Source organism: Notolabrus celidotus, chromosome 6 (genome assembly GCF_009762535.1).
Source record: "Notolabrus celidotus isolate fNotCel1 chromosome 6, fNotCel1.pri, whole genome shotgun sequence".
Classification (NCBI taxonomy): Eukaryota; Metazoa; Chordata; class Actinopteri; order Labriformes; family Labridae; genus Notolabrus; species Notolabrus celidotus.
Genome location: NC_048277.1, coordinates 15,429,528 through 15,457,474, shown reverse-complemented (window position 1 = coordinate 15,457,474; position 27,947 = coordinate 15,429,528). Strand labels below are relative to the sequence as shown.

The 27,947-nt window shown below is 39.9% G+C and overlaps 1 protein-coding gene across 1 annotated transcript; it reads right to left on the bottom strand.

Annotated features, from left to right (window-relative positions):
* Positions 1-200: 200 nt before the first annotated feature.
* pamr1 (peptidase domain containing associated with muscle regeneration 1) lies at positions 201-27,359 on the bottom strand. Its single transcript, XM_034686761.1, has 14 exons — positions 27,157-27,359; positions 17,689-17,865; positions 16,168-16,293; positions 15,474-15,588; positions 12,063-12,280; positions 10,659-10,766; positions 7,574-7,744; positions 7,225-7,416; positions 6,128-6,988; positions 5,859-6,035; positions 3,459-3,525; positions 3,058-3,287; positions 1,321-1,682; positions 201-1,241 (listed from the first exon to the last, which is right to left on the bottom strand). Exons 1-14 carry the CDS (start codon positions 27,314-27,316, stop codon positions 660-662), a joined length of 3,546 nt encoding a protein of 1,181 aa, XP_034542652.1. The 5' UTR covers positions 27,317-27,359; the 3' UTR covers positions 201-659.
* Positions 27,360-27,947: the final 588 nt, after the last annotated feature.

Genomic DNA, 27,947 nt, shown 5'->3' with positions numbered 1-27,947 from the left:
AATGGTGCTGCTCTGACCTGTACTCATTTGCTTCACAGCACACACCCATTGTGTGTTTTCTAGAGCAAATATATGATGTGTGTTTCACGTCAACGTAATGAGATGATTGAAATCTGTACACAGTCAGCAGATTGTGTCTCTACACCCCATGTAGACATAATGAGCTCCTCATGATGAAAAAGAACCACACTCTAACCAGCTTTACCACACCCACTTTTTCTTTAATTAAAAAAAACGTCATGATTTGTCTGTCATTTCATTCAATATATACATCTCTTTAGTCATATGAAGCGATTGCATAATCCAGTACATTACAACATATATACATACCAAAGGGTAAATTAAAAACCATCATCAGCTAAAAGCTTTGGATGGTTTCTGGTCATTTTCAAGTCTGTAACCTCAGGTTTAGAGACCTGAGTACTGAAGTCCTCTGATGCCCTGCACATCTAATGTGTTAGCACCCCCTTCAGTTAGAGCACTGTATTGTCCAGTGTTTCCAGTGCTGCTGCTGGATTCAGAAAGAAAATGCCCTTGTGCATAACGCTAGGAAAAACAAGATTAAAGCTGCTGAAAAACAAACAAACAAAAGGACTGTAAGATACGAGGGCGTTTTTTAGAAGCAGATGGGAAGAAGAAGATACAGCCAGTAGGATTTTTTACTTCAGATTGCTCTCTATCCAGTCTTTAAAGTTTGCTACATGTGTGTAGACTGTGTATAGGTCAGGATTACACTCCCCTTGGTCATAGCCAAAGCTCACCAGTCCCATGAGACTCCACAGTCCTTTGCTCTCCTTCTGCACCTGTGTTAAACCAACAGAGGGCCTCTGGTCATAGATGGCTTGGTTGTCGGAGTGGGCAGGAAGGACAAGGATCCCCCCAGTGTCAGAGGGACATATATTAGAGGGCCCATAGTCAGGCTTCTGGCTGCCACAAAGCATATTGTCTGTGACACTGACTGGCACACCGTTGCGGGCATACTGCTGCTCACAGGGAACTACATCAGCAAGGTGGACTAGGCCAACCCTCGCCCTCTCGTCAAGGCCTAAATTTGAATCAGGAAGAGGGGACCAGCCTGTCACGAGCCCCTGTCCCATGGTTACCTCTTCTCCTTGGCTGTCAGAGAGGCAGAGAGGTGAAACCTTCTCCCCAATTCTTGCTTTGTCAAATAATTTTACCACGGCTATGTCTGAGTCGAGGATATAAGGGTCGTAGTTTGTGTGTACGGCAATGGAGCCCACCTGGAAAATATGAAAAAGATAGACTTATTGTAAAAGTTTAGTTAAAAAGTATAAGAATACGAGATCTCAAACAGCTTACCCTGAGGTGTTGGAGACCTTTCGTTTCTCTAAGGTCGTCCCGGTAGTGTTTCCCCACCACCACCTTGATCTTGGCTGCATCCAAAGGATACACCTTCCCCAGCTCTGTCACACAGTGAGCAGCCACCACCACGCTGCGCTGGTTCACCAGAGCCCCACTGCACACCAACTGCCAGTCAGAGGCCTGGTTGTGGTTACCATTTCCTGCTCCAACGTTCTTCTTCAGGGACCCCACTTGGCTGTCCGTCTTGGTCACCTTTGTCTCTTGCGCTCGGTTGGTAGAGCGGCGGTAGATGGCTACCAGCCAAGGCCAGTGAGCCTCCGCAGGCCTCTCTGGGTCAAAGGTTGGATGCTTCCCACATACTGCCAGAGAGGAGGTGACAGGATGAGAGGATGAGAGGGAGAGGCCATAAGGAAGAGGAGGAGAGGGACAAGGAGGACGGTCAAAATTTACACTTCTCTTTTAAACATGAGCTTGCTGTTCAAAGCTTGATTGACAAAATGCAAAGCAGCGCCACAGATGGCACAAACTAAAAAACACTCAAAAACAACAAGCTTGTGAAAGCCCTTAACCAAAGGAAGGATACTTGAGTCACTGTATCTGGACACAATCTATGCATTGTCTATTAACATTTATATTTCAATCTTATTTTCTTACCTTTTCACTTCATAAAAGGCATCTCATAGAATTCAAATATTGTATTCCTCTTAAATAAAACAAATGATAAACAAAAGATTTAAAGCATCAAGCTGCTTTTGCTTCTTTGCTCCTCAATGTCATGATCAGCACCCTCAAAAAGATTAAGGTACTTCCAGTGTTTGTTGACTTTGTTATAAATGTGTACAAACCCTTTTATTAAAGTTGGACACAACCCCCACTTTTAACAACTTTCCAAGTTGGCGGGCTGTCCTTAAACAGGGGCAGCAGCAAGTTTTATTACCTTTGCAAATAGTGATTAAAGTGGCTGTAAGCCCCATACAGGATAGTCTCTGATTCAGGTCAGCGTTAGGAAGAAAAATAAGAACAACAGTTTTCCAAAGGACCTGTGTTATTCCAGTATCAAATCTCTTCTCACTACATCCCAGAGTATTATGTAAATGGACAGAAAGAATAGATAAACTCTTATCTTTGCACAGGTTACCAGAACATCTTTAAATGCAAAGTCAACACAGACTGTTTGCAGCTTTGGGGTTTGGTCGGACTTCAAATAAAACTCAACAAGTTTGTCCTTCTTCATTAGCTTCATCATGCACAAGTGTATACAGCCCTGTCATATTGCTTATGTGAGAAGCTGTGACAACATTAAAGTTTTAGGACATGCTACGATGTGCAAATACCCATCACAGCAACTAGCCATGTTAAAACTTGGGAGACAACTGCTTTTATTCATTAGCTTAGCCTACTTATATTGAGTAACAGTGAGAAGACAAAGTTTGGCAGTTATACCGAGGAGATGAAGAAATAATTTAAAACATATTGATCAATGATAGCTCTCAGAGATAGTGAAAGTATCTATTCTAAATGTTGCTCAAGGATTTGGTTACATTGTCCTTGTTATGTATTATTGCTTCATATAGCCAAACACACCATGTCTCAGTAATAACATATTTTCAACCATCAGTACTTGTTGCTCTGTGGCTCTAAATTACTGTAATGACATGTCAGTTCACATGTTTTGTGACAGTGTGGTGGTTATTTCCACTCATCTGAAAACTAGTTGTCCTGTGCTGCCCTCACCTGGTGAACAAGACACATGACGCCCGCTCCACTTCCCAGTTTTGAGGCAAGTGCGGCGAGAGCTGCCAGAGTGTTGGTAGAACTGAGACGTGCACTCGTACTCTATATGAGTGTAAAGGTGGTGGAAGCCCTGAGGCAACTGGGAGAGCATAGGAGGCCCTTTAGAGGGGTCGTCAGACTGCAGCTGCCGGCCCAGAGCGGTAGAGTAGAACTTATGCACAGGTGTTTTTCTGAAAGGGGAAGATGAGGAAAACAGGTTTTAAGACATGCCCCTTAGGTTGAGTACATGCTTTTGAAAGTGAGTGCAGAAAAATGTACAATAATATAAAAGTGATTGGTTTTATGCTATGCTACAGAAAAAGGCATGCAGGTTATGTAACATTGTGCAAGGGTAGATATACCTGGATGGTGTCTGAGGGGGCAGAACTCTTTGTTTAACCAGCTCAGAAACTTTGGGCTCCCTGCATGCTGCAAAAAGACAGACATAAACATGAACACAGGCAAATTAAACATCAAGATCCTGTTTGCATCTTCTGCTGTTTAAATGGAGCTACTGTCATTGAAACTGTGAATGGACCACAGGAAAATGTACAGTGCCATGCCCTTATTGTTTCCACTGTCTAAATTGGCACTCTTTATGAGAAATTGTGGCTTTGATAATAGCTGAAGTGAGATTTCCATATTTTGAAATAAAACATTATTGCTTCTTTTCTTATGATTAGAGCAAAATCATTAACCCAGGTTTATTTTGACCATGAAACAGTTGGTGCTAGTATTAAAAATTCATGAGAGAAGAAACTACCCTGGCTCTGTTTGGCGATTAAATAAAATCTGCCCACCAGTGTCTAGACAGTTCACTAATTAAGGCATTTTATCATTTTAGTTGTTAAAACTGTACAAGGACTGGGGTGAATTGGCAGAGAGGGCTACAGAGGTGCGAGTGACTTTTGCTATGTTTCAGTATGTATGTTGAGCTATAAGTACAAGCTCATTGACTGTTGTCGGTAGTTCAATTTAGCAGACAAATACTAATATTAATCTTCTTAATGAACTCCCAGCAACCAGAGGGAAACAGTATTGAAGGTTAGAACATTTATCCAACTGGGTTGATAAGAAAAATAGATGCTGTATTTCCTCTAACAGCAGAAATTACTGTTTCTTAAGGTCTTTAACTCATCAGGGAGATCCAGCTGGTAGATAGTTTGATCTCTTACCTTTTGGCAAAGAGTTGAAGAACATCCAGAACAAAATCCATGAAGTTCTAATGAACATTTACAGCTCCAGACTGATTAAGCCTTGGACTGAGTAAATTCATTTATTCAACATTAAGAACATTAGAACTTTTTACTTAGTAGATATTACTTCCTCATCTTTGATGTCCTGGTATAAAATGGGAAAACAAACACATATTTTAAAGACTTATCTTCTTAAGTACCTAATTTAATTTTCCAACAAAACAAAACATCACATCACTCTGTGATTTGTGCCTCCAGCCCTTTCTGGTGGTTTACTGGATCTCAGCCACAATCTATAAAGTTAATTTTCCATCAGCAAAATGTGGCATGTACATGTCTTCCAGCCCTCCAACAACTAACTCCCATCTAGTATGTGTAACCGAAGCTCCTTTGAAGAACTTTCATTTTGTGTGGATTTTGGCACCCCCTCTGGACAAAGATATAGTTGACATGTCTTTGCTGATTTCATCCTGCACATGGGTAAGTAGTAGTGATGTTCGATACCACAGATTTCCTTTCCGATCCGATACTGAGTAAAATTCAGGCTGGTATCGGCGATACCGATCTGATACCGATACTTTGTGCAGATACACCTAATGTGTCTGGTAAATCTAAAAAAAGTAGTGTATTTCTGAGTTATTTATTTATTTATTCATTTTAAACTTGTAAGTATATCGAGGTAGCGGCCTCATTTACAATATAGCCGAGCTAATACAACAACAGAAAAACCAAACAGAGGACGCAATCATACAAAATATGTGAAAATGTTGTTTTAAACACAAAAAAAAGTAAATAAGTAAAACAATAAAACATTACAATAAATTATTGTTTAATTATTAAGAAGTAGAACTAGTAGTTCCCACCAACCGCGTGTCATTTAGACAAGATCTCAATGGTTTAGTTACTTTCCATTGTGTTTCTGTTAATTATATACATTCCCTCAAATGACTGAAGTATCAAAAGTATTGATATTTTGATTTGAGAATCGATTTTAGAGCATAAAGATCTGGTATCGGAAGTATCGATATTTCAGTATCGTTCCGCACATCACGAGTAAGTAGTGTTTTTTGACAAAAAAAAACTCAACCTCTCTTGTCAGTCAAAACGCCACTTATTGAGAATATTTCTAAGAAAAGCTTATTTCTGCATGATGCTCGTATTTCCCCTACTCTGTTTCAGGGATTAAAGATGACTATAAAGAAATAGTCTTGGAACTGACAGCCTTGTTTGCTTTTGTAGGTCAGAAAGAGACATCAGTGTTAATATCTGTAACCATTAACTGGTTATAAAGCAGGCTGAAATTAACACTGATGTCTCTTAAGGATTTCCTCAGTGGGGCTTTAAACAACTAAAACAATGAAATTTTCCCTGCATTACGTGACTAAAGTGTAGCCAGAAAGGAGATGTTTTTCGTAGACCAGTGTCCTCACTAACTCAATTCTTGTGGAATTCAGACATTATAACTGTGAGAATTCTTGAGCCTTGAACTCCGATCATAAAAGTCTAGTCAGCTCATCCTTAAGTCTTAGTGGACCTAATATAAAGTATTTTAAACAACGACTGTACCTCGGACACAGAGAGGTTGTTTGCCGCTCCAGGTACCATCTGGCTGGCAGGTACGCTGCGTGTCACCACTGAGGGCATAGGAGTGGTTACAGAAAAACTCCACTGTGTCTGGTTTAACTCCCGGAACCAGCTGGTGGTGGCCATGGTAGAGGCGAGGGAGAGGAGGGCAGCTTTTGTCTGCAAGAAGGGATCAGACAGAAGTTATGGATAAAGGTGAAGGAGACTTTGATACCAGTGTTACTTTTTATTTTTCTTAATGTTTGTCTTACCGGCATCACTTTGGTTGATTTCTCTCTCCTTTTCTTTTTCTTTCTCTCTCTCTAACTCTTCCTTTGTTTTCTCAGCAGGCTTTTCCTCTTTCTTGTCCTCTTTGATTGTTGGTTTTTCCTTTCCTCTCCCACTTTCCTCACCTCCTGCTCTGTACATGGTGTACTGTGTAATGTTAACACGAGTAGGAATGATTTTCCTCCCCAGAGAAACTATGGTATTGTTTTCTGCCGTTTTGTCTTTCGTACCTTGTAGAACTGTGCTGTTCTTTGTCCTTTCAAGTTCAAATATCTCCACAGTGTTATCACCCTCAGATATGACCGTCCTCTGCTTTGTATCATTTGGGCCCACTTTGTCTGAATCTCTTTTTCCATTCACCTGTTCTTCCTTCCTCTCCTTCTCTTCCTGTCCTTTATCTTTTATCACAACTATTTCTGTGATATCTGTCTTTCCTATATCCAAGTTTGTGTCTTCTTTTTTCTCAGGCGGCGGCGTTTGTACCTCAGGTTCATTCTTTTCAACTGTGTTCAAGCTTCTGTCTGAGTCTTCACTATCCTCTTTATCTTTACTTCCTCCTGTGGGTTTTTCTGACCCAGTATTTCTTTCCTCTGGCTCTTCTTTAGTCCTATCCTCATCCACAGTTTCCTCTGGAATGGTACCAGTGTGTTTATCTTCTCCGTTGACTGCTGTGGTGTTTTTGTGCCCGGTGTTTATATCTCCCCCTCCTACACTGTCTTTTTCTTCAGTTGTGTTCTGTTGACCTTTCTCTTTAGCTTTTATGATGTCTTTGTCACTGTAGATATTGGTTTCTTTGTCTTTTGTTGTGTCTTTTTCCTTTCCTGATTCAGTAAGAGTATTATTCACTGTAAAAGAAGAACATAAAATAAAGATCATTAATGGTCTGAAAGCAACTGACTGCTAATCTTGTTGTTAAAGTCGGCTTGTCATGCAGGGTGGCTCCAGGCTCTGACAATTTGTTGATCCATTTAAGAATTCTATCATATTAAAATGAAAATTAAATAGATGATTTGTTTGCACTTTTTGTACTAGTTTGTCTATTTCATCTCTAATCCTCATTACTCAAAAGACTTTCTCTAACCTTTGGTGCAAACAGGAGGAGGCCCGCTCCAGGTGTTATTTGGCAGACATGTTCTTTGGGAACCCCCGCTGAGTCCAAAGGGATGGTAGCACAGGTACTGCAGAGCAATGAGGACATCATTGGGTCCAAAAACCAGGAAGTGATCCCCATGTTCTGGCTTTGGTGGTAAAGTACAGACTCTTTCCACTGGCACTGAAGAAAGGAAAGAAAATCAGCCTCTTAAAATTACAAATGATCCAAAATCTGGATCTATGACAGTGATACACAAGCAAATGACTCACATATAACTCCAAGACTCCAGATTTTAATTATTTTGCTGCAAAGTAAACAATCTACATCAATATCTCACCACACTTTGGGGCAGGCGCACTCCAGGAGCCGTCATTCAGGCAGATGGCGGTACGAATCCCCCGCAGCTCAAAGCCAGGGTCACAGCGGAAAGTGATGCGTGCCCCAGAGTGATGAAACAAACCTTCAGTGGATCCATGGGTGGGGACTGGAGGCCTTTGGCAGCCCACCACTGAGTAGAAACGCAGGCATGCAAACTTTATTCATGAACACATGATGTCATATTTTCCTACTCCAAGCAGGATCAGCAAAATTAATACATCAAGAAGATTTGGGAGGTATCTCAAGCATTTCAGAGTCGTCTGTTTATTACATCGTCCTGCTGTAGAAGACCACACAAACAGACAAGTTTATTACTGTCTGGTGTTAGCAGGTCTGACAGGTAACCTATAAACCAAACTATCAGCTCACAGCTCTTTAGCTAAAGCTATCCATAGCTTTTAAAGCCTGGGTTGCTACCTCAGAGGCTCATTAATGAATCATTTCACCCATTGTGGTAAAGTGTGAACAGTTCACAGCAAGACCTTCACACATGGCTCGTAAATAAGGAAGAGAAACTTGCAATAAAAGCAGCGTTAATCAAAACTGTTCAAATTTCCAGTGTTGTAAAAGTGGGTTTTATGAAGTGGGGCAGAGGGGATTGGTAATGTGGTGCTGGAATACTGTTGTTTTCTCTGTTATGTGGCAAAATACTGCAAAATAAAAGCATCCATTTCTTAAACAAGGTTACCATATCAACAGAGCAGCCATCCTCTAACATCATCCTTATAGTAAGAGGTTCAATTACTGTTTTCATTTTTGGTTTGAGATTCATTTTAATATAGAAAAAATCTCAAATGATCATCCATCACTTGTCAATTGAGAAATAAGACAAACAAATGGTAAAGTTTAATTCAATTCGATGTAAACTTCACATTGTACAACTTATTAGCAACTTAGAGCTATTTCAGAACAGCAAACCTCTACCAAGTCCTAACTAAAAAAAAGTTTGCTAGCAGGGTACTGTTAGCTAGCTAACATTGTTTTGAATTTGCTGTTCCTTCACAGTATCGTTTCTCCAAAAGGTATTGTTAGCTAAGAAGTAATTTCATGCTAATGCAGTGTAAAGGTAGCTAACAAAATTCTATTTTAGCTTGAAATATTATCTTATTGCCCTCTAGATTTTCACTGCCTGTTGTTTTAGCTGCAGATCAATGGAGAAGCTTAGAGTGATAGCAGTATGTCAAATTATTAAAGTTTATATGAACTGTAAACTGTAGAACAACAACATTAAAATTGTAATTTTATAGCATTTAAAAAATGTATTTTTTTTGCAGAGTGTTTTTTTTTATATTCTATCTTAAGGCAGACTGCAAATTTGTACACACATGTTGTGGTTCAGGACTATGCACAAAAACCCAAAGACACACGTTAACACATAGGTTATCATACCATAAAAGCCTCTTTGTCAGTCAAATATTCCCTCAGGAGGTGTAGTGAGTTTAAGTTGGGTAGGGTTCATGACATTTTTTTGTCTGTGGTGTCATTTCCAGACCAAAGAACTCACTCTATAATCTGTGTATTTTTGCCTCGCAGCACTTCATCTTTTAGCCCTGCAGGAAACAGAGAATTTCTGTCGTCCACCCAAAAGTGGAACATTAAACTGTAGTTGACCTTTGAATGTGTTTCCAAAGACACAGAAGTATTGTGGGCTGTTTTGGGTGTTTTTTTTTTAGTTTAAAATGATCCAATCTTCCATGACAGGTTATGTCTCCAGACAAAATGAAGAGTGAGGACTATTTAAGGTGGAATGCTTACATAATTCAAAAACCCACACATACTGTGAGTAAATTATCATTCCTTTTGTTATTTTTTGGAAACTATGTTGAAGACTGCACTCCGAAAGAGATTAGACTCCAGGACAGATTAAACTGTGCAGCAAGAAAGGAAAAGTGGAGAGAGAGTATTTTCTATCTGGGTTTCCATGATAACTTGTCAAAACTCTCATAGAGAATGAGTTTGAGCTCAAGTTTACACCAGATGACAGGGTGATTAGAAATTGGAGACATAAAGTATGGCTGATGTCAGGTTCATACTTAAAATTCTCCATCTGCCTCAGGGGTAGAATTGTAGACTGGATTTCCTCAACAAAATGTCAGACATTAGCGTTATTCCAGCTCTACTCCATTAAGATTAACAGCTGAAGATTTCTCAGGGGAATACATATGAATGTGCACTGTGTGGACTTTTTACTGCATCTCCTCCGATGGAAAAACTGGCCTGTGTTACAGAAGTAGAATTGTTTCACCATCAGTTTTATAGACTCAAATTTAGCCCTGAAAATGACTCCACAAGCCAAAAAGGGGGTGGGATTCAGGAAGTCTGTTTTTGCAGGAAGGTGTACAGGATATAAAAACTCAAGTTAGGTTCCAGACACCCATAAATAAGACCTTGTAGCCCAGACACACCCTGATTGAGCTGTACCCCACATGAAGATGGAGCTACGCCAGTGTAATTGTTTGAGATGATTGCTTGGGTTTAAGATGGCATTTAGTGGGTATCTGCAGAAACCACAATGGTTAGCTAACTTTAAAAGCTTTATTTTTTCAGTTTATTTTGTAGAAGCAATTTTATATGGCAGTAGCAATTCAAAATCTGCTACAAAAATATTTGTTGCATGGTTATTTGGATCTGCAACCCATCTGTTGAAACTTGCTTAATATTTCTCTTTTTTGTTAAAGCTGACTGACCGCAACAGTTGATGTGACAACATGGATTGGAAGGCAGCTGGCTTGAACTTTATCCAAACCACAGACCTACCCTGGTGACCATGAATCACTGCCTGCCATCACAGACAAGCCTTTAGGAATGAGTATGTTGTTGATAATTTTGTTGTAACCAGGTGTGTCCGAGTTCTGATTAAGAATCCTAAAAGAATGCTAAGATTTCATAACAATGAAAAGAGTAAGACCAGTGTCTGATAAGATGGAAAACTCATGTCATGCCTAATTAATTGTTCCTCTTTATCATTCAATCCCCCAAAAAGTATGAAACATTAACATTTTGTTCATTTGATCAGACTTAAAAGGTTTCAGTCAAAAACGTACCATTTTCACATCTCTTGCCTGTGTAGCCAGCCAGACAGGCACAGTGGTATGTGTAAGAACTGTCCAGGATACAAGTCCCATCGTGCAGGCACGGAGAGGAGCTGCATGCTGTAAACAAAGAAGTGAGTGAACTTTAGGATACGAAAACAAATGTTGTACTCATTACCTCTATAATGATACAATATGTAAGGCTTTTCCACAACAAGCTACATCAAGGGATTCAAAGCTGGCACTGTTTAAATATCACTTACTTTTCAATTTAACTGTGTGCGCGTGTGTGTGTGTACACCTCAACACAGAAAGCCTCTGTTTACTTTTATTAGATCTGGCTTTGCTGTTAGTAACTTGTGAATCTGGGTGCGTGTCTGCTTTGAGTTTTAGACCTTCTGAATGAGGACATTTCTGGAAAGTGAGGACATTTTGGTTTGCCCCCACTTTCTCAATGGGCAGGATCAACACCATGACGAAGGCTTCAGTTGAAACGTGTAGGTGTCAGTCACGCACTGTTAAAGGCTTTTTTATTGCACTTGGTCTCTGAGTAACTTGGAAACTTCTCTCTTGTTTGCATTTGTTGAAGTACATGACTCTAAAGGGCCCCTTTGTTCACTGGCTTTATAATCAAGGATGATTTTTTTTGTATTATGATTAAAGCAAGGACAGAGTCTTGTTGGAAACTGGTATTGGCCATATTGACACAGCAGCCATTCCCATGTGACATCATGCTCAGAATGGGATGCTCATATGCTGGTAAAATGGTTAATTGTTGCGTTCCATGTTGTAATGTCTACAGAGCAAGGATATGTGATACTGTATTGCTAGGAAAAGGACATTAAAAAGTGACATTGGACCTTACGTCAAAGGAAATATAACATGATAACTCATAATATAGCATAATACAAAAGCTAAAATAAGCTCTTTAGCTATCATCAAGAAACAGCTGATGTTAGCATTGTAGTACTTTTACTGTACCTCAGAAATGATAAACCTCTGACATTGTTGTACAAAGGTAGCAATAGCTTACTAGCTTCCTAGGTAATAGTAAAATTCCATATTAAGTGGCAGAATGCGAACATTCGCTGTGGTTGTTGGCTCTAACCATTGCTAGATGTTAACAATTTGGCTGACAACCTGGAACACAGCAGTATGAAATTGTAAATTGGTGAATTTGAGCTTCTCCACAGGAGTGTGATGTCAGGTGAAAATGACCACAGAAAATGGTGATTTGGAATTAGGTCATGACTTTGAGTTAAAGGTTAAAGTTATCCTTTGGCAAGGGTTATATGAGGGGCTCTGAATTTGGTGTAGGGTATGCTTTAAATAACTACACTTTAACACTGAACTCATAGAAATACCTGTTTTAGCACTCTTTTGATTGATGTTAAATGACACTAGTGTTGGACCTGCCTGAGTTCTCCTGGAAAGTTGCAAAGAATCCATCAAAGTTCTTGTAGCCATCAGACACAAAAAGGATGTGCAGACTGTTGCCAGAGCTCTGAATCGGGATAGGTCTGCTGTTCCCACAGTATCGACCGATAACACCTGCGTTGATGCTGTCACCATCCCGGACCTCTATGTAGTCATAGCGGCAAGAATGGTGAAACTCCAGACTCAGCATCATGAACCTAGTAGAAAAACATGACAATAACATACCACAGATATGTCTGATAAATACAGCTTTTTTAATACAGCTTAAGTCGATTTAAAATAAGATAGAACCAACTATCCATCATGGAAATTGTTTTCAGTATACAGTAACTGAACCTCACCATGATTCATGTGTATAAAACCTGACTGATGCTTAGTGATGTTAAGTTTCTGTTGTTTCTGCTGTGTTTTCCAGGAATACAAGAGCACCTGTGTTCCCTGGCAGTGCTTCACCAGCTGGCATCAGCGCACAGACCCTTTAAAATCTTTAGCCAGCAAACAAGTAATGAGCGATGGTTAATGAACACATTAATAGTTGCTGAGGGAGATTTTCCCTACAAACATGACAAACTAGTTTTGACAGTGTATCAAATGTGTCTTCCTTAATTAAAGTCTCACAGCAGCTACAGACTAAGATGGATGTTTATGTGTTAATGTAGGAAAGGTTATTGAGATTTGAAATGTATGCAGCAGTAAATATAACAGCATAGGAGTAGACTGAGATCATACCACAGACAGGTACAGGCAAGTACAACCACATTATTATGGCATACACTAACTTTGTACCAATATTATACAGCTTGATGAAATATTTGAGATAAAGCATCATAATTATAGACACTTGGCAGAAACAACACAACTGTCAGCACATTAAGAAACCCAAAGCAGATGCATATCTTTGGCTTTGTGGCTTTTTGAAGGTTTTCGAGACATTTTGAGAATTGTATTTGTCCTTCACACTCAGTTTTAAGTGCACTTTTAAACGCCTTAACAGTTATATAATCAACCATAAGTACTTCTAATTAACAGCATTATCTAAAGCCAGTCTAAACAAGGACCTTGTTATATCAGATAAGGAGCTGTTAAATGTCTTTTAAATAAATCCATAAATTTGGAACAAACATGATCGTTGCACAACACAATTTCAGACACAAATGTTACATGGGGTGTATCGTCATGAAATTTGTGAATTTGTATTTTGTGAATTTGTAAAATGTTTGCAAAGATTCTCCTTTTTGCTCCAGAGCAGTGAGGATATCCAGAAGGAGTTGCTCAAAGGCCTGTTTAAATGTGAATTTAACAGTGTGTGATAACTGTTTGGAGGAATTGTTTGCAGCAGTAAGCACTCTAAATGTAATTTAATTTGGATTTAGTTGCAGTCGGAGTGTGACATTGAGAAGACACGCCAGCTAGATTCAGAAAAACACAGAAGAGGCTCCTTTTTCCTTCCTGATGTAATGTCTTGGCCTCACATTGGAGCAGACATGAAGGCCTGATGAACTTCAAACAAAATGCTGGTATTCATCCAAATCCTGTAATTTTGCCCATTTATCGCAGACCCTTGGGTAACGGAAGCTTAGACTAATGACAGATTAAGTAATTGTAAATGCTTGCCTGCAGGAGATCCCAACAATTAATGCCAGTAGTAATTCTGGGAGAGTGCTGCAGTGAACTGCGAGCCACTTTAATACAAGACAGAAAGACACAACAAACATTCAACTTCCTGTAAGATTATCCCTGAGCACAGCAGCAATTTTTTATTTTCCAGTGATGTTGGATTTATGTCACAAAAAGGAAAAGACATTGACATTGTGGCACTGAGTCAGTTCAGCATTAAATTTGGATAGGATGTGTTGTATGTCACAGTTCAGAGTTATTCAGTTTATTGTGAAGGTTTTTTTTAAAGCTTAAAACTACTCAGCATCATTTTATGGTCTTCTATGTGCACAACAAAGTAGCCACAATCCAGCTGTATGGAGCTTCTGGTCTCTGACAACCCAGCACAAATGTTCGCTCGTACAGTGCTGTACTGTATGTTTAATGGAGAAGGTGACAGAAATAGAAAGTTATCACAAGCCTGAAAAATAATAACTTTCCTCTATAAAAAAGGGGATGTTGTGGTTTCCAAACTTTGCAGTAGACTTACCATCTGTCTATGACATACATCTTGTAAAAATAGCAGAACTGAGTGGAAATTTGACATAAGCAGGCCAGCCATTAATAACTACAACAGATGGTCACTGAAGGGCCAGAGAAGCTGCTACAATGCCAGATGAAACAAAGGTGGTTTCAACTTCATTAACTCAAAAGTTTGTATTATTCTCACATTTCATAAAGACAAACATTTTTATATAGTCTGTGGTCATTATTCCCTCATATTACATTCATTTGATTGCTATGCAGCTCAACTTATCCACATGGATTTTCTGGTTGAAAGAAGAGCCAATAAAAATTGTTCCGCAAGGCATTTAGGTAACTTGTATTATCAGGAGGGTGGCCTCTCAACAGACATGTTGTTGTTTAATCCTCTAAATCATTTTTGAATTCAATTTTATGTAAACAAGCACTGATGACCTATGGCATTTTGCTTTGGCAGTATTTTGATCTAGAAAATAAAGATACAGTTGTATAGGCTGTGTTTGGTTAAACTGGCACATAACCACTCAAATGTAGCAATGTGTCACAAGAACAGGTGTGTGAACGTAAACCTGCAAGGAGAACTGAAGTCTGGGGGTGCTAGCTCTGCTAACCTTGGGCAAGCTCTGCCAACCATTTTGTTATTATTACAGACTCTGTGATCTTGTGAATAATTAATTGTGCTCAATTTTGACTTTTTTCTGAGCGTTTTCTTACCTTTGAGGTAATCTGTTAGTTGGAATCTAAATTTCAGAATTCAAAACAGCAGAAAATTTGTGTTTTGCTTTATTGGTTAAAAATGTTTCATGCACTCGAGGTTTTCCTTTACATTTTTTAAATGTATGTTTTGAATAAATAATCAAGCTTAATAAGTCTCTGGGGAAACATTATTATTACTTTCATTTAAGACCAACATTTAACACTATGATTTTAAACATGGCTTACATGATAGCTTGTTAGTCAAACACTGTTAGCAATGCACTGCTAGCATGTTTAGGATGTGTAGAATTTAGTAGCATTTGGCAGATCAGACTTGGTAGAAATTGAATATAAAAATAACTTAGAATGAGCCTTTTGTATTTACCTAAGGGGCAGTCCCCTCCTACAGCGGCCGCCATCTTGCACCGCACACTGCATCTTTACGCTTAACATGATTGCTTAACTTATACAACTTCCACAACTTGCTCTGACAACACCGGTGAGTAAGGAAGGAGCAGTTAACATGACAAAAGCAGAATTAAAAAAAATTCTCACTTTAGTTCAATAGTAAAGGGACGGTCCACCTGTATGGTCCATTCGCAGCGAGCATTGTTGGGGTAGCTCTCCAGCACCAAATGGCCCTGCCGTTTCCGGATCACCCCTCCACACTCTGAAAAACACATGGAAATGGAGAGACTACTATTTTGGAAACGTGTGCACATTTTGGGGTTGCTATGTAAATTTCAGAGGCTGTAAATCACAGGTTAATGTCATTTTGAGGGTCTATTCAGTTGCTTTGGTTACCATACAACCCAAAAAGCAATTACACTTGAGTTTCCAAAGCAACAGTACAGACCCTATGTTGTGTTCACAAAGACGGATAAACACACAGGGGCAACAAACACAGTCGGAAGACTTTCCAGGTTCTGTTTTTAATTAGATGTATACTTGTTCTGCCCCTTGGCAGATCATATGGAGAAAGCTACATTCAGTGTCCAAATGTTACTTATTGAATTACTTTATTACTTTATAGGACTCTCAAAATGACTCTGACTTGTCATTCAGCTCCTCGTGGAAAAGCTCCTGGGCTTATGGCAGCCTTCCAAGTTGGCATAGTACTTGTCCCAGTGTAGATAAATCAGCAGCAGGAGGGGCATATAGCACATGGTATGTATTTAATTCAGGAAGAAAAAAGTCTTTACAGCAAAGCCTTGTAGAAGCCGTTAATTGGGAGAATAAAAAGACTTACTCAAGCAGTCTCCACCAGACCAGCCAGGGCGACACTCAGCACAGTATTTGCCATTAATGAAGAAGTCATCCCTGGGCCCCCATGTCCCATTGTTACAGCGCTTACAGTTTTCAAATATACTGCAACCTGAAAGAAAGAGAGCCAGAAACAAAATTAACTAGAGCTGGAGACCAATTTTTATGACTTCTTTGAAAATCTGCTTCTGTCTGTCTGAACTGGAAACACTTTTGCTCGCCCAAGCTGCCTGCCATGTCGCCTTTAAATAAACTCTGCTTTACTCATTATGCTCATCTTTCACTGCAGCAGAATATACAAAAGAATGGAAGCTGCCTGTAATGGAAATGTGAAGACAACCCCCTGCAACGGCTTCCTGTGAGGATGGATTATCACTTAAGAGCTGGCCTTGTAAATGTCCTAAGTATAGGTATGAGTTTTAACAACAAAGGTACTTGGATTTACACATGGGAATACAGGGCTGTACACAAGGCTTGGAACATGTTTCTCCTTTTTAACAGTAAAACGTGATGTACAGACATCCATTAAATTCTTGACAGCTGTTTTCCCCCCCATAAAAGGAAAACTTGAGTGGATTCTAGCTGTGAGAAATACATGACATACTTCTATAGGTGGATGGCATGTAGGAAAATAACATGAATGAATAAAGGAAAATTTTGGATACGTGAGCTGCAGCTTACATGTGCAGACTTCCCCATGTGATTAAATCAAATCCTGTTTCTTCAATTTTTGATTTTAATAGATTCCCAGGTAAAATCACACTCAGGGTGGGAAGCTCAAATATCATCATGTCTATATTCTGTGTTTCAGGTCATACGCCGTGTACACCTGAAAAATCTGACACACTGCGGTCATTTCACAGCTCCCCAAGCAGCCACACAGACAATAGTGCAGTCAAGGAGAGACATTTGGTCATATTTTATGTTACAGAATTTTAAATTGACAGTTTTAATATCATCTTTTAAAATGTTGTCTAAAAAAAACGTTAGCCGATTAGTTAACATCTGGACACAGCTAGCTTTAGCATTCAGCCACTTCCTGGTTAACACTTATAATCAAAAGTCACAGATACTACAAAAGGAGAAACATTTGGCCAAATTATTAGATGAATACTTTGGAGGCGCTAATGTCTATGTTGATGTCTGTTTTTATGTCATGTTAGCTAGCTGAAAAAACTGTCTTGTGAAGACTCCCTGCCAACATTTCTTTCTTTTCTATTAACATCATTGAACTATTACTTTCAACTCTTAAGCACAATTTAAATCATAAAAAAATGTTTTAATGCTAAAGTACAGTAAATATCACATACTTTAAGACTTTTACAAATATCAGAATAACTGACTTTCACTTCTATCAAAGACATTTCTGGTATAATATTTGCACTTTAGCTGAAAATAAGACAGGTTTTTAGGATAAAGATCAATGGTTGACCAGAATCAAAAGATGCATACTGTACAAAGAAAATTTACTCACTCATTCAAAAGTAAATATATGCAGAGGTTCTACCTGGATGAATGATGCAGGGATCACACTCATTGATAGCGTTGCGGCAGCAGGGCACTGCGTAGCCCACCGGCGTCCCCTGCAGAGGGCACTTACAGCGGATCACATCATACTCACAGCAGCCTCTGCACATTACGTTCCACTCTGGGCCTGGGCAGTGGTTGTATAAATACCTGTAATCTAAATGAGACAATACGTCAGAGACAGAAACTCAGCCAAATCACTCAAACAGGAAAGCAGGAAACATTTGTTTATGTGAGCATTATTCTGGACTGAAAAAGGGGGGACAGAGGAGGCAAACATTGAGGAAATATAATAAATGTAAGGATCAGCCTTGTTGGAAAATGAGCCCAGACACAGGTTGTGTTCTGTAGTGGAAGGACTCTGGTGAGTTCAGTGTTTATCTGAGCTGCTGCTGTGCACCCTCTCAAGTTCCACTGATACATGGTTGCAAGCTCATAGTTAGGGGAACATAAGTCATTAAGTGGTTAACCTCCTGTGTGTTCTTATGCTATACCATCAGAAAACATGCCACGGTAGTAAAGTACCTGTCACAGAAACAGGATTAAATCATACATCAGAAAGATATTAAAGAAGTAAGGTATAAATATTGACTTTCTTCTTTTACCCAGTGTCTAAACTGAAAACCACTGACTCAAGAACCTTTGGGCCCGAGTGGTTACTATTATGTAACATTGGATTTAAAAGCTGAAAAACACAAGTGGAAATTCTCTTGTGGCAGATGTGGACTGAGGACTAACAGAAGCTGCACTTTAGGCTTGGCACATTGTCACTGCAGTGTTTTTTACCCTCCTCCCAGCCCTGCAATCATAATAAACGTCTACCCACAGCCTGAAACTCCCCCCTATTGTTCATCCTGTTAGTTTACAACCTAAAAACACACAAACACACTTGCATACTGGTTTTATTCACAAAACCAAAATTGCATGCTGGGTCCATTTGTCGTTTAAAGGAGCTTTGGGAAACCAAGAATCTAAGACAGAGGCACACAAATGCACTAAAGTAACAAGCTGAAGCGATTAATCTCTCGGTGGATGTTCACAGACGGTCAAGCAGAGAAGAGAAGCACAGACGTCTTGGAATGCAGCGAGTCATCCCCTGCTGCCCTTCCACATTAATGATATCATAAATTGTGACTCAAACCAGCCATAGTCTGGCCTTCTTCTCAGTTGTTTCTTCTAGAAGACACAGTGAGGTATGACACACACCAGTATTAATCAAACAGAAAGGAGGTTGTATAATGCCACAAGGTCAACTTTAACAGAGGTAGAAGGGTAGAATTTGTGCTTCATAAAGCTGTTGCATGGGTTCGGCTGTTTTGTGATTACCGTCCCTTCCTTTGGTCATTTATTGCTTTGTTTACACAGGCTTAGCTGGATTTTTTATATTAGCATGTTCTGCAAGCTAAACAACATGAGGTCAGTCAGTTTTCCTCGTAAAATGGCATGCAAAGGATCTCAGAATATAATTTGTTGTCATTCAAACTTTTCTGAAGCAATGGCCCTCATGCACGCCAGTCACTAACACAATGCTTATGCTGTCACTCTAACCCACAGAAAGGATTTCTTGTGGTAAAAAGCAATCTAAACTCTCAACCCCTGAGCTTTGTTTCTGAATCAAAGCAGACATTCTGGCATCGTCTTCTTTCGTTTAGCTTGCTTTGCCTCACAGAGACAAAAGCAGAGAAGCTCATAGATTCAGACCAGAAGGACATTTCTGTGGATTCCTTTTGACCAAGTGTGAGAACCACAAACATTCAAGGCATGACCATGGCCTGGATGTTTCGATAGATGTCTGTTGAGGCAGAGTGAGACTATGTATTCGTTCAATGCATCGTTCAAACTGTGACTTTGGTACCAATATGATAAGACAAGCAAATCACAGTCTTACTTTGAACAACCATCCTCAGAAATATAGTTTGTAAAAATCAGTTCATACAACATCAAAAACAGTTTTGTAAAAGACTGACAGGCTCACAATGGGCAAGAAAAGATTGCAGCACCAATAACATTTTCCCTTTCACTCCAGACATTCTCCCCATTAACTAAAAATAAAACCAGACTGCCAAACTTTGAATGAGAGATCATTCAAGTGTGTTGTGCTGTTTGCGTTGAGCCACGTGCCTAGAAATGACTCAAGCAGTGAGCTACACAGCTCTGTTTTACTTCAAACCCACACATTTTCAAGCTTTTAGCCTTCAGCCCCTGCCAATGGTTACTTTGATGACATCAACTGCGACAACTTACCAGATTGCTATGTCTTAAATAGGAGATACAAAGGGTCTTGAACCTCTTTATTTTAAAGGATGTGTGTGTATGATTGAAAGTGTGTAAGCCCCTTGGAGTAAAACTAACTGTGTTGGTGTTATCTCAGAATGAGCCACATTTATCAACAGATGCAGCAGCTCTCATCCACTGTTGCATCGCCTTGTTTCCACAGTAGCCAAGAACAGTTGACAAAACATTGGCTCTGGGAAGGCTTTTCAGATTTTCTGAGATTTCACAGTCACAGTCGGTGCTCATGCTTTGATGAGGGTAAGGTGGAGTTAATCACCCTTTTGTGAATGGGTACGTCACCTCTAAATGGCAATAAATCCTACGGTCCGCATCTTGCATCACCTAAAGGGAGAGAGGGGTATTTGTCAATGGTATGAGGTCAATGGTAAGGGAATTACCCACTGGGGATCCCTGTCTGCTTTGCGCCTTTCTTGAGAAACTGACCAGAACCAGATTGAAAGCTAGGCTATCAACCGCTGCAGACAGGGTCAACTCTACCATGTTGTTTAGCTCATATAGGTAAGTCCTACCCAAACAATAATGTCCATGTATCTCCATCTAGTGTGTACTGATCAGCTGTTTGGGTCTATAATGTACGCGTTAACTTAAATTTTTCCCAGTACACCAATAGTTATTAGTTAATGTTGATAACAGTGCTTCTCTGTTTCAGGCCATTTCAAGCAATGCATACTAGACATAATGGCTATGAAGTTTGTTATTGCATCTCAGTCTTTACCTTCAACAGCTAACAGTGTACAGCGTTTTGGTAAGGTTGACATATTGTACACAATATCAATGAACTGCAGGCAAAGGAACATGTATGTGCTTCATGCGGCGAACAGTGCTTAAGCAAGACAGCTTTTTGATGGCATAGTAAATTGCTTTTAAAAAATCTACATATAATGTACCCTTTCACCTCGATTAGTGTTAGAGTCAGACTTTCTCAACATTAGAAAAATGATGTGGTGAAATTGACCTGTCTGACGCAGTTGTTAGTATAGCTTCCATGCTGGTACTCTGACCCGTTTCTCAATAAAGAGGATGAGCTGACTGGAAACCCCTGTGAATAATACACTTATTATAAACAAGTACCTCATACAACCCCACTTAAAAAAACAACAAAATAAAAATAAAAAACGAACAGTTGTTGGGCTTCGTTTAGTTTTGGAACACCAAGGCATTGGTCCAAACTCTGATCTGCTTTCCATCATATCAATCAAAAATGAAGTTGGAGCCAATACAAATTTAAACCAACGATTATTGATATATTTGCATTTTGACCAAATTACACAAGTCATTAGGTGTAATTACCAAAGATAGAGTGGACTAAAGCCAATGTCAAATGTGTCCTGGCTAATTAAGTCTATTAACCATTACTATTACCTATCATGCAATGAACAGTGCTGTATAAGCTAAAGTGTCTAAATGGTGTGAAGCCTGCCACGTGGGGATTCTGTGTTGCTGACACTCTGTCTCCTGTCCTTCCTCACTGAGGTTTGCAAAGGACGCTGGCCAGGGACTGTGAAACCTGATTTATAGGGCATAACATGAAAAGACTTTATGAGCTAGTCTGGTAATGTCATTTCATGGATCGCTGCACTGTGTCTCTTCCTTAGATAGAGAAATGGCATCATGAGGTTGTAACTGCTCTCAGTACACATTAAGAGGAGCCCTGATTTACAGTAGAAAAGGAAAGTTTCTATTTGTTTCACAAGAACTTGAAATTAATCCTTTGTCTTAAGTGTATTTCCAGGTAACCACAAGCTGTTTTCTTAATGTTATACATTGAGGTAAATAAACAAACAAATCAGTATTATACGTGTTTATTCCCTGTGAACAGATTCATTCAACTGACCTTGAGCTCTACAGATAAGACTGAAATGTTTTGTCTCTGAAGCATGACTGCAAGTTTTTTTCCCCCAGTGCTGGACGCATGCTGGAATGCATCTTTATTTCTCTGGACAGCTCTCTCCCCTCCTTTAAAAGTGTTTACTGATTTACAACACTGAAGAACATTCTTACGTAACAGTGTTTTGGCTTACACTCTAGCTTTTTAAATGTATTAATTTCAGTAATAAGTGTACTGCCTTGTAAAATCCCATCTGCCATGCTTCCAGGTCAACACCTGCAGGTAACTACAGCGTGGACAGTAACTTTTTCATGTGGCTTTTTACAGCAGGTTAGGGAGGTGTGAACAGCTGTGGAAGTGCATACATGCAAGAGGATGATGGCTAGCAAGAGGGTGTTTGTCAAAGTAGAAGTAGATGCATTGTATGATTGTTATTGTTCTAGTTATAGTCTATAAAAGTAATGCTTGTTGACTCTGCATTTAGTGTTTTTCCTGCAAAGATACATAAGTAAAGAGTGAAAAAAAGACATCAAAATGTGCACAATACCTGTAATTTAACCTGTAAGACTGAGGTTGTGCTGTGTGCCCCAAGCTGATGTGTACATAATCACAGAGTAGATGTGTTGACAGCCATCAAAGAGGTACAAGTCCTAGGAAGACTCTGACAGCAAAGTGAGCTTCCTTGTAATCCCTCACAGATATCAAAACATTTTTCCATACACCTTGTCTGGTATTTATGTGTTTTGATGTATTTAATACTGTTTTTATATATCTCTAGTGGACATGTAAAGGGCATTGTGTCTCTGTGTGAGAAGACACTGGCATCAAGCCAAACACAACATCAAAACAGACCACCATTTTTTTCCCCTTCTGCAGCCAAGCTAGCAGATTTTTGTGTGGGTTGTTTGGATATACTAGTCTTATGTAAGTGGTATCTGGGTTTTTTTTCAGTCCAGATGTTGAGCTCCTAAATGTACTCTTCAACATGCATGTCAAGAAGCTACAGAAATGAAAACACAGCAGTGACACATGCATCAAAACAGACGTCCCGTTGCTTGGTTGAGACCCCATACATCGCACTGTCAGATGTCAAACAGCCCAATCATTGTTAACCACACAGCTCAGCTGCACACCTTTATTATGGATCCAGTGACTGACATCATTTTGAGGGTCAGAGAGGTGATCACGGAAATTAAAGTGAATCCTGTAAGCTCAATGTTGGACAACTAACCTGTAGGAGGACTATATCAACCTCTAACTTCAGCCAAAAACAAAATAAATGGTTCTCTTACCTAAAGAATGCATTCTGAGAAAATGTAAACCTCACAGATGTACACAACTATTGCACAACCGCTTGCAATAAATAGATACAGTGCATGCAAAATGTCCTGCAGCTGCTGACTTTGACCTAAAAAGTGACTCATACCCCTGTATCAGCTTCAAACTGTCTCCCATCTCCTGTGAGTAACTTCTTAGTATCTCAGCAAAGAAAAAACGCAAGGTCAGCGTTTGCTTCTTTATTTTCTGTAATTACATATCAGCATTGCCTGCTGTTCCAGTTCACATTTACAGTCAATTGTTGCCACCAGAGTCTCAGATAACTATAATTAAGGTCTGATTTGATGAGCCCAAAATGTTATCAGTGACACAGCTGGTCACAGTGCTCTCTTTAAACCACTTATTGTCTAGTTCCTCTTCTTCATTTTGACTGTTCAGACACAGCAACTTATCAGCCTAAGTCTTGTCTTGCAGCAAACCACTTTACTATCTCAGCTATTTTTAACTCCAAACCAAGCTTAAGAGCACAATGCAGAGAGCAGAGCCCAGTGAGGACTTTAAGAAGAGTCTATCAGACTTAACAGACCCAACACAAAGCTGTAGCTGAGTCACGCGCAGTATATTGGATATTCATTGCCATTCTACACATACATATTAGATAGTTGAGAAGTCTGAAATTGTTTAGTGTTAGCGTGATGCATTAAAGCAAGTTTAATAAGCCAATTAGCTTCATTAGCTTAGGACAAAGACTGGAAACAGAAGGAGGCAGCTAGCCTTGTTCAAGAGATTAAAACAGAAGTGAACGAAGGGCTGCTGGTTGTTTCGTGATTAAACAGATTCCTTCTCATTGTGAGGTTGTGGGGCTAGTCTAGTTAGCCAATCAGTTACTTTTAGATTTAACCAAAATATGTAATGATACATTTGTCACCTTTGGGTGGAGCCATGCTAGCTATTTCCATGGCTAACTTCAACCAGATACGTGTTCGATCTGTCTCTGCTCTGTCACAGCAGCGGAGCCGATAGGTTTCACTCTAGTCAATGTGTGTGCTTCCACAGGCTACGCTGCATGTCTTCTCCGTCTCAGCTACGGCAACCCAGAGCCTTCAGCAATAGATACGCAAGACTTTTAGCTAAGTGTGTGGTGCACATTAATTCAGCATAGAGCAGAGCAAGTGAGACAGGAAGTCAGACACCCTGAAACCAAAACATTAAAACATCTGGTCAATCTTCAGAATAAAACCCTCTGTGATGAAACCAGATCTTAATTCATTTGAACTACACCAACAAGCTGTTATGATGAGTGGAGCCCGGCCTGGAGTCAACAGGTTAGAGGTTTTCAGAGGCCAATGACGACAACAAGGATGAGGGGAAGCTCATCATGGAAACGGAAAACCAATGATTCAGTAATTACTGCAAGAAATCTTCAGTCTCGTGACTCCAGCTGTCCGGCTTCGTCTTAGCCGGTGGGTGTTGACAGACAAGAGAGCACAGAGCCAAACCTCAGCAGAGCGGAGACAGACCAGACATGGATCTGGTGGAAGTCCAGCGTAAGCAAAGTTAAGCCATGCTAAGATAAGATATGCTAAGCTAAGCTAAGCTGATCTAATTGGTGGAAGGCCAATATTCTAAACAGGAATATATCAATCTTTTCTGTAACTCTCCACAATTATGTGAATCGTTATTTTTGCCCAATGTTTTATCTGTTGCTTTAATGTTCAGTTCACAGTTTAACAAGCATATTTTATTACTTTCCCCTTGTAGCATCAACCCATGCACACTGCGTCAACTTTTATATGCAGCATGCTGCTTTGTTTAACCCTTACCACATCCTTAAATCACAATGGTTCCCTGCCATAATTAAGCCAGAGGTTAAAGGGAAAAAAACACAGAGAAAAGAGAACATCAAGTTACAGTATCCTCCAGTGAATAAATATTTTCCTTCTGACAAAATGGTGTTTACATTTATGCTGGAAATATCAGTCATGGTTATTTTTTCCAGCAGCTGTGAGTGTGTGCGCTGTGCATGTATAGTTTCTATTGCCTCCTGCCCACAGCAGCTGTCTGGTATTTTGAGGTTGGAGTGATTTTGCTACCATGGAGCAGGGAAACTCCCAGGGGGAGCACTGCAGGCATTGTGTATCCAAATGTAGCCCGATCCTAAGCGCCGATCCCGCTGGTCATCCTCTATATCACTTTAAATAAACTTCACTCTGCTAGGAAACCACAGACTCAAAAAATATCCTATCAATATTATCTACTTTGGAGGAAATTGCATGTAGACATGCCAATATGTAGGTCAAACTGGAGACTGAGTTGTGCATATTTGTTTTGAACTTAAAGTGACCTCTTGAGTTTGATATGATCCATTATTTTCCATGTACTCAATCCTACCCCATGTTTTTCTTCTTGTAACTACAGTCTGTGCCAATATTTCACGCTGTCCAATGTTAGATCATCATTATCTATGCTAGTCTTAGCTTTCTTTCATACATCGCACTATCTAGAAGCCCTACGATGTCCTTGTGGATTTGAGTTAACCAAACATACATTGATTTCAAAGAACAGGACATTTCAGGACTCATGTATGTGGAGGATCCTGAACAGGACACTTTAGACAAACCCCTGTTACACATCCACTGCACGCCTACAAATTTCCCCTACATTTTCAAGGAGGGCTGCATGTGTGATTACGGGTGGTCAAGTCTCATTAATCTTACTTTGAGTAGACTTTTTCTTTTTCTGTGGCCAATTAAAATGTCCTTAGTACATATTGAAGTGATATGAACAGAAATATTTACCATTACTGAAGACTCCTCCCTCTACCACAACCCAACTCATAGCAACAAAACTAAACAGAGTACGTTGAGTTAGTGTGTCCAACATTGATAAGTGCATGTGTGAAAGGCAGTTCCAGAAATATCAGGGCCTGAATGCTCTTAAATTGTCTAGAAAAATGTTGGGAGTTGATATGGGGCTAGAGATCAAAAACAGCTTCACTTGGAAGAGGCACCAAAACATGCACAAGTGGACATAAACACAGACACAGGCAGATACATACAAGCCAAAAAAGTCAGGATTTGCATGTAAACAAGTCTGCTGTGCTTAATAAAAAGAAAAGAAACTATTTCAGACTGCATAATGGAAAACAACTATCATCAGCTGATAATGCACGATTATGAAACAAGCCGTGCTTACAGTGAGTGACTCAGCTGACAACAAACTCTGCCAGAGGGAACTCTCTTAATCACTCCAGCTGACAAACAGCTGCTCTCTACCCAGCCCTTTGCCACATTCACCAACAATACAAATTGAAGGGATTATTTTACGATGAGGGAATCAGACAGAGGGCAGAGGTTTGGTTGGGAGTCTTGGAGATATGGTATACACATTAACAAGCCAGCGTGATTGACTCAAACGTGACTCATGCCTTCCTGCAGCAGTTCAAATGTTCACCCAGGGTAAACAAGGAGGGATGATCTCAATCTCACCCACAACACACTTTTAAAGAGAGGCTTGCACACAAAGGCAACACGTGCCAATTTCCAAGAGCCCTATTAGGACACAAACGCCTCTTTTTACCTCAAGGAATGTGTGGCAACAACCAACTGTTGCTTCTTTTTTAAGAGCGGAAAAAAAGCACGTGACTTTATTTCTCACAAAGTCAACTGCAATATGAAAAAGGTTAATAAAGATCACAGAAGTCGTTTTTAAATGAGACAATAAACAACCCCCAAAGGGCAATCTCTCTCTCTATTTCACAACAAGAGTTGTAAACAAAGATTGCACAAACTTGTCAGTGATGTTTTCTTTGCTGCTTAGTAAAAGCTGTGTTTGACATCACTCTTTCCTTCTGCCTTTTTTTACGAGTCTGCTGAGCATTTTTGAGCTCTTTAAGGATAGAAAGGAAGAGAGGATGGTGAGAGTGCTGATGCCGGCTTTTTGAGAACAAAGAACATAAACCGAGAGGCTGCGCCAAACACACCGAGTCAGAAAGAGAAAGAGAGGTAAAGACAAGGAGTGGAGGTACAGTTCTTGTCAGTCTCTTACCGTAGGGCCAGGCACTACCCTGGGGTAAGAAGATGAGGATGAAGAGGGTGATGAAGAGGAACCAGCCCTCCTTCCCAGAGATAAAGGTGCTGGTCCAGGGGGTTGTGTGGGTGCCCCTGTGGGTTTGCCCCAGCTGCAGTCCCCGTCCCGCAGACAGCATGCTGCAGTCTGGAAATCTGTTTACTTTCTGAGCTCAGCTGACATCACCTTCTCTCGGCCCTTCAGTCCTTCCCTCCCCCCTCCCTCCATTCCTCCCTCTCCCTCTGTCTCTCTTTCTCTCTCACTTTCATTCTCTTGCTGTTTCTCTCGCTCTTACTTCTCTTTGGCTTCAGGTTACAGCCCAACCTCGCAAAGGAGTTCCACTTGCAGTGGTCTCCCAAAATCTGTCCTCACTCCACTCAGAGGATGACGTCACCCCTCGTGAATGAATGCAGGCTCCAACGTTTTTATGCTTTAGTCATTACTGTGACTCTCTCACACACATATACACACAGTGAGGAAAAATATCGTATGTGCCTGCCACAATGTCAAGACCAATAATGTGGTGAGAGAATTTATAGCACCTTTACTGTTCATGTGCTCAAGACTAAAAAATCCAGAGATCAGTGTTAGAGTCCATACCTAAGTTACAAAAACAGCTGTGCATTGTTCCAGAAAGCATTCCCAAGTTATCATTTAGTTGGTAATTAAAGTAACAAAATATAATGACTTAATCATGACTAAATACATACATTTTTCTTGCACAGGTAGATATGAAAACTGATACCACCCTTGATGACTTGATACAAATT

Bases quoted from the DNA above. Each gene is read 5' to 3' on its own strand.
- pamr1 (XM_034686761.1), bottom strand. From the start codon at position 27,316: ATGCTGTCTGCGGGACGGGGACTGCAGCTGGGGCAAACCCACAGGGGC. The intron at 10,767-12,062 runs GCAGGTCCAACA...CTTTGTTTACAG, and splicing joins AACTTTCCAGGAGAACTCAG to CATGCAGCTCCTCTCCGTGC. The intron at 1,683-3,057 runs GTGAGGGCAGCA...CCTCTCTGGCAG, and splicing joins TCATGTGTCTTGTTCACCAG to TATGTGGGAAGCATCCAACC.